The following is a 7,075-nucleotide window of genomic DNA, read 5'->3' on the forward strand; positions in this document are numbered from 1 at the left end:
CTAACTTGAGACTATTGTCAGTTAACTGGAAAGTTAATTCCATGAACTGAAACTCAAAGGTTTGACTTGTCCAATCTGTCTGGTGGCTCAAAGGACCGTCTATTTTTAGTTAGTTCAGGGAGGGGAAGGGGTGAGAGAGGGACTGAACTATACGTGAAGTCACATGCTTCCTTGACTGAACCTTGTAATCATCAACCTATAGAAAGGGTGAGGAGAGGAAAGGAGGGGGAGAGAAAGCACCTCTTATTTACGCTGGAAGAGGGTGGTGGAGTGGATGAAGGGGAGGAGGAGGAGGAGGGAGCAAGGCTCTTCTCCTCTCTCTCTAAGAGCATTAACTGTAGAGTGTTCTGGTGGTGACAGGGCTGTCAGGGTCAGATGGCTGCTCAGCCTGATTAGACCAGCTCACAGCAGATCCTCAACCCAGCATACTGCACTGCTGCAAGCAAGGTAGAGCTACACAATCTGGCACTGTACAGTACGCCACAGTGGTTACTCAGAGGCCAGGAGGCACAGGGAGAGGTGGACATTTCAGTGTTATAGTGGGGCAGAGCTACAGGTTGTTTCAGGAGTTAGTTCTAGTTGCACAAAGAAACTAAAAGCAAGTGGACTTTTAAGGTGGGAAGAGGAAGTGAATTTTGCTCTGTGGTTGGAGATGACATATAAGAGCAGGTAAGGACATACACTTAATAGATTTGTTGCTTAAAAGCATTGAACTTGGTATGGCAGATAGGAAAGTGGATACAGTTATGGAGGATTTTGATAAAAACTCATTTTCACAATGGCATTACTTGACATAGTAAGCTCATCACAGATTCTCACTGGAACCGGCTGAGAGAAGGGGCAGGGAGGTGTTCCAGCATCGGAGCCTGTCAAAATTTGATGTGTCATAGACTCAGTCACTAGTACAGATACGGCTATAAAAACAGCTGCAGGGTATTCAGTGTCTACAGGGGTTTACTATAACAGGCAGTCAGCTGGTTGTCTGTCAGCACTCACACTGTTGTAGGGCTGCTGCTTCTGCAGGACTTTGGTGTAACTGCCAGTCATTGTGGATTTCTCAGTTCAGCAACCAGGCTGTCCACTGAGGTAAGAGGGAAGGCTGAATACTGTAGGCTTTCACCAACAACTCAAATGCAGGCATTTAGCACATCTTGTTCTTTAGAGTGACTTGCTACTACTAGAAACCTCTACTATAGTTGTTAACCTGAAGGCAGTAAAGGTGAATCTGTAACAGGATTGATCCGAGAGGCTACTACTAACCTGCCGTGTTGTTGTCTTTACTCTTAACCTACAAGCTTACTTGTGTTTCATTTAGCCTCACATTGCAGGTACTGTAGGAAAGTTTGGCAACCTAATGCGGCTCTAAAATAATATTGAGATCCATTTTTAACTTCTTTGGGTCCTGACCCAGCCTGTGACAGGGAAACAGCCAGGCAGCCAGACGACCAACTTGGGACGCACCTGTTTTTACAAAACCATACTGCGCTCTAAGGTAACAGGGAGGACTGGCTTTTAGTTTTAACTGGAATTACTGCATCCATATAGCCATTTCCCTCATGCTCCTTTATGCTTTTATCTGTTGTTTTTTTTATATGAAGTGACTGCAGTACTTGTGATGAGTTAGTATTTATATTTGTTTTATGTTTAGATGCTTTAGAGCTTTTTTTTAAAATATCTAGTCTGTCTCCCACTTTCAGTGAATCCAGTGCTTTGTCTTGTTATGTCATGTTGCTCTGTGTTATACAAATTAGTTTTTATCTTATTTTGTTGTGCTTGTGTAATATGAGTGAAAATATGCATGGATATGTATGAAAACTCAGTAAGGTACAATAAATCTTCTCCTAACACTTTGGATTGATTGGATGGAAATATTGACCTCTATCCTGATTAGCGGTAACACAGGATAAATTCCTAATTATAGATAGTCAACAACCTGGAATAGATCACACTCTTCTGGAGGAGTTAGTCAGTAAGTCGGCATGTGATTATGTATGTGTGTGTGTGGTGTGGAGGTGAAGCGGTGACCACAGATTACCCAAAGTACCTCTGGACTTTCCCTTGTTGTTGTCTGAATGTTTGGGCATGTGAGTAAGAGAATATGTACATGATGTGACCACCTTCCTACATATTTCCCTCACTAACTCTGTCCATTGTCCATAACAAAGTAGAGTTACAGACAATTAGATACTACCATTGCTTTGTTGGCAGTCACTGTTGAGTGGAGCAGCTTACCAGCCACACAGATAACCAGCATTTGTTTTTCAGTTCCTGCCCTCCTACATCATATTTTGTCCCAGTAACTTAAAAGGTTTATTAGACAAGTTTCCATGTGCCCATCCTTCTTTCACCGCCTGTTCTGGGACTGGGGATGAAAACGATCTTTTAGCTATATCTCTGTATAATGCATTAGATTTCAAGTATTGAAAATGAAAAAAATAATTTAATAAAAATATGAATAAAGGACACCCTGGTAGCTCAGCTGGTAGAACATGTACAATAAGACTGAGTTTGATTCTGACCTGCAGCCATTTACTGCACATCATACCCCTCTCTCCCCAATTCCCCTCGTGTCTTCCGCTGTCACTAGCAAAAAATAAACACATAAAAAGGCCCCTAAAATATGAAAAATAAATAAATAATATATGCCAGGACAGAATGCAGCAGACATGATTACGAGTCAATAAAGCATATTATATAAATGGAGCAAATGCAAATGAGCTGTTAAACAGAAATTCATGATGCTTTGCACTGACTAAATAGGCCATAATTTTAAATGAATCTTTGTTAAACTTCAAACAAATATAATTTAAACATCTTGTATATACACTGCAGATATATATCTGAATAAGTCAGTAGCTGCTGTTGTATTTTTCTTCTGACATACATTAAAGATGTAATTAGAGAACTCCAAATATGTATTGGAGCTAGATGTCACCTAGGCTACCGGCCAACAACTACTTTTTATTTCAAGGCCAGTATGTGTCAATGAAATTGGCAAACGAATCAATCATTTCAGAAACAGTCTAGGAGGACCTGCTCTACTTGAAGAAGCAAGTGAACTAACTTGGCTGCTAACTTACACTTACAGTTTGTACTGCAATATGTGTCTTTTTTTGTCTTAAAGCAACGCCTGAGGAACTTCCCTCAGATTCACTACTGATGCAGTTACAATCCTCCTACAGTACATTAAATACACTGTCAGTTTTCAGACTTTGTCTCTTTTTTTCCTCAGACCAAATTAAATTTTGTTGATATTGTGCAGGCTAATCTAATAAAAGTTTCCATATTTTATGAACAACATCATGTATTAGATTTTCTAGCTTCATGCTGCATCTGTCATCTGTTGCCAGCTTTTTGTCCACTCCATGCAAGTAGGAGACTTTTGTACGTAAGATGATACTTTACATATTGTGTGTGTACATTCATATGTGTAAATGTCTAAAACTGACTTCTCAGGCAAGGCAGTCTCAGGACCTACTTGCATATAAGTGGTTTTGAAAATATGTGTTTTGATATTTAGAAGCTAGTTAATATAAAATGTCATTTTAAATTATTAAAAGCACCAAATAATTTCCAAAAGTCCACTCAGGTTCACTAGTGATAGACAACCTATATGCCTGACCTTTTCACATGCAAAAATGTTTTATTTAAATTTGATACTAATTATTTAATATTGTTTAGTGGGTTCAATGGCAAATTGAAAAACAAATGTCTTTGTTTGTCTGTTTATCTATGTGGCAGCTAATCAGCTACCATCCTATTGCTCATTAATATATTTTGCTATATAGTGTGCTGTATAGCAAAATACTGAAACAAATGCAGAATTCAAATTTTGTTTGTAACTATTTTCCTGAACATTGATTGTTTAAATAGTTTTTTGGTATGTTTTGGTCCTTAGAATTGGTGGTTGATGGCGTTTGTGCGGCGGAGTGGTGACTACTGCCACGCCCAACACATTTAGATCCTCTCTGGGATGAAGCTGTACCATGCTGTCCTGCATCCCTGAAAGCTGAAAGACCATTGGCCTTTGCCCTCTGAACCAGCTAGCTCATGGGGTAACAAGTGGAGCCTTGACACAGAAAGCTAACTGGAAAGAGAAGGAGAGGGAGCTGCTGACAAAGAGAGAAAGAAAAGGACTGGTCAATCAGAGATATCAAAACAAAGAAATTGACAGAGAGAGAGAGATGACACTCTTGGACTAAAGGATACCGTCAGCTGATGGGGTAATACAGAACAACTGGACCTGAGAATTGGGAAAATACCGTAAACGGCTATAAACAGTCTCCCAATAGGAAGTTCCACAAGAGACAAGTCCAGTGTCACCTGGAGACCTGCTATAAGTTGAAGACACAGCAGCTAACAGCTAGAGCTGCAACTAAAGGTGAGAGGTCAACAAATCTTCACTAAATATAATGATAAACCAAGGGGGTTTCAGGGGGTTTAAGATTTGTTTACAAGAATGTTTTATGACCCTCTTGCATAGAAATCATCATCATCATCATCGTCCCAATTTTCAGTAGTGTTTCCTTTATTGAAATCAGAAAATAATGCTGTGGCAAAACACAACCTGCTCATACTGACAAAACATAAAACACCAGTATTTGTAATATAGATTGTGCCAATGCATCTTGGAAGTGTGGCCCGATATTTCTCTCCTGTGTTCTTGGGAAGTGTAAGCATGTTCCTGCTAAACGTTTTTATTACACGCTATCGTATGATATGAATATGATGTATTGGCTATGACCAGTTCCCTCAGTCAGATGTTTATCCCTGAAGTCATCAATGGCCAACCTATTAGCTTAATTTATTCACATTTACTTTATAGCCTTCCTCATTTTCCAAATAGTTGTTATCAGACTTTAACTAAAGTAGTGGCTGTGTGTGCTTTTGGAAATGTGAGGCATCTCTGGATCAATTATTAATTATTGAAGTAAAAATGACATCTTAAAATACTCTCACATCTCTGTTATCTTATTTGAAATGGGAGCAAAAGCAATACCAGTGTTATTATCTTATCTTGAGTTTTTAATTTCTCCTTTGTTTTAGGAAGGAGAGGGTGAGGTGAGGGGTTGCAATCTGTTCACACTGCTAGTTGCTACTAATTCCTACAAACAGGTCCTTTGATTTTTCATAGAAAACCTACGCAAATATTTTGAGTTATCCTGGCTCATTAGACAAGGTTGACATTGGGCAGAGCTATTATGAGAATTACAGGTCAAAAATTCAAAGTACCAACAAATAGGTGTGAGTTGTTCCACCTTAACAGGTGTAACCAAAGAGTGAGGGACTGCCTGTGCTTTGAGATGAGGTCTAATCAAGTTAATACGTGAAGACACCTTTTTAGCTTTAGGGTCTTATTGGTGTCCCATTATTAAACTTGCTTGTTTTAATTCTATATTGCATAAAAAATTGTGATTGTAAGTGTGTGACACTGTGATGAATTTTATTGTTTTAGAAACCTATTAGAAACTTAGAAACATATCAGAAAGTTGTAGCTATGCCTAGAGGAGTCAAGCTCGTGCTGTGTGGGCACATTGTGCAGAATACGCCTTTTTACACAGCAGACATTTTGACTTGTCATAGTAGGAAAAGCACAGGTGTTACTAAAAATAACATTAACGATGGCTCTGTTCTATTCAAGTGTCCCAGTAAGCCATGACAGGGTGACAGTGAGCCGACATGCACAGTCGCAGGACCCTGAAACTGAAGCAGCTAAATGGAATTCAGCCATCATTATTTTTTATTATTTACACCTGTGATTTTCCTACTGTGACATGTCAAAATGTCTTCCGTTAAGGAGGCCTAGTAGTGTCAAAGATACAGTTGAGACAAATCTGGAAAGTCACATGTCAGCAGGAAATAAGGTAACTAGACAAAGCTCTTCCCAACTCATCTAACTTGATGTGGTGCAATTTTTGCTTATTAAGCAAATGCACGCAAAACCTAAAAAGGCACCAAATGCAGCTCAAATATTTGAAATCCTGTTCAGTTTTTAGTTTTATTGTATTTACAGTGGGATTCTCCCTGGCATTGGGCTTCTGACTAACAACTAACTGCTCACATATAAAGGTCAGAGATCATCCTGTGACACTGGCCACCATGAATCGTCCTGCTCCAGTGGAACTGTGCCACAAGAACATGAGATTTCTTATCACACACAACCCCACAGACAGCACGCTCAGCTCCTTCATAGAGGTAAGAAATGTGTGTGTATTGTCAGATACACATGCCTCATGTACAAACTAAATGAACTGAAAATTTAAGTGACTTTTTAACTACTAGTGTTGTTCCTTTTCAGGACCTGAAGCATTACGGTGCCACCACAGTTGTTCGAGTCTGTGATATCACCTATGATAAAACGCCGTTGGAGAAAGACGGCATTAATGTGGTGGTGAGTACAGACTAAACCCACACACATAACATTAACACTGAAAATACACTTCAGAAAAGTGCTGTAACTGTTCTGCTTTTCATTCAGGATTGGCCGTTTGATGATGGTGCCCCGCCCCCCAGTAAGCTTGTTGATGACTGGTTGAGTCTGTTGAAGAAAAAGTTTCAGGAGGACCCAGGCTGCTGTGTGGCTGTTCATTGTGTGGCTGGACTGGGGAGGTGAGAGACACACCTAGTGAAAAATGGGCATACATGTTAGACACCCTGAACTGAAGAGGGAGACACATAAAAACACACATATATGTACAAATATTCTGAAAAACAGTTACACTGCTCTCATGTTTCTGATGCAATTTGGTGTTTCTGTGCCATTGGCATTTCTGCATTTATAGATTCTTGTCATCGTTGTTGGTTCCTTGCTAAACTTGAAACAAAGTAGCTGTAGCTTGATCATTCTATGTCTAAACAGCATTTCAGATTTTTTTTTTTGTAAGATGCACATAAACTACTGTTATTTATACTCAGACAGACTCAACAGACGTGAATCTGTGTGTTTGTGTGCTTTATGCACACAGGGCTCCTGTGCTGGTTGCTCTGGCTCTAATAGAGAGTGGGATGAAGTACGAAGATGCTATCCAACTCATCAGACAGTAAGTATACTTATATACTGCATCCTCATCATGTA

The 7,075-nt window shown here is 39.5% G+C and overlaps 1 protein-coding gene across 6 annotated transcripts in view; it reads left to right on the forward strand.

Annotated features, from left to right (window-relative positions):
- Nucleotides 1–258: 258 nt before the first annotated feature.
- The window catches only part of LOC104920206 (protein tyrosine phosphatase type IVA 3), a 9,569-nt gene continuing 2,752 nt past the window's right edge, over nucleotides 259–7,075 (forward strand). The window contains exons 1-8 of one of the 6 annotated variants that reach the window (XM_010732385.3): nucleotides 259–669; nucleotides 1,412–1,492; nucleotides 1,922–1,969; nucleotides 3,899–4,381; nucleotides 6,070–6,195; nucleotides 6,299–6,391; nucleotides 6,479–6,609; nucleotides 6,966–7,040. In XM_010732385.3, the coding sequence (XP_010730687.1) occupies nucleotides 6,100–6,195; nucleotides 6,299–6,391; nucleotides 6,479–6,609; nucleotides 6,966–7,040 (395 nt within the window). In that variant the 5' untranslated portion in view covers nucleotides 259–669; nucleotides 1,412–1,492; nucleotides 1,922–1,969; nucleotides 3,899–4,381; nucleotides 6,070–6,099. Of the gene's footprint in view, nucleotides 670–1,006; nucleotides 1,087–1,411; nucleotides 1,493–1,921; nucleotides 1,970–3,898; nucleotides 4,382–6,069; nucleotides 6,196–6,298; nucleotides 6,392–6,478; nucleotides 6,610–6,965; nucleotides 7,041–7,075 lie in introns of those variants that run through there. The other 5 variants (XM_010732384.3, XM_010732387.3, XM_010732382.3 and 2 more) reach the window with 5 other exon arrangements.

Source organism: Larimichthys crocea, chromosome XIII (genome assembly GCF_000972845.2).
Source record: "Larimichthys crocea isolate SSNF chromosome XIII, L_crocea_2.0, whole genome shotgun sequence".
Classification (NCBI taxonomy): Eukaryota; Metazoa; Chordata; class Actinopteri; family Sciaenidae; genus Larimichthys; species Larimichthys crocea.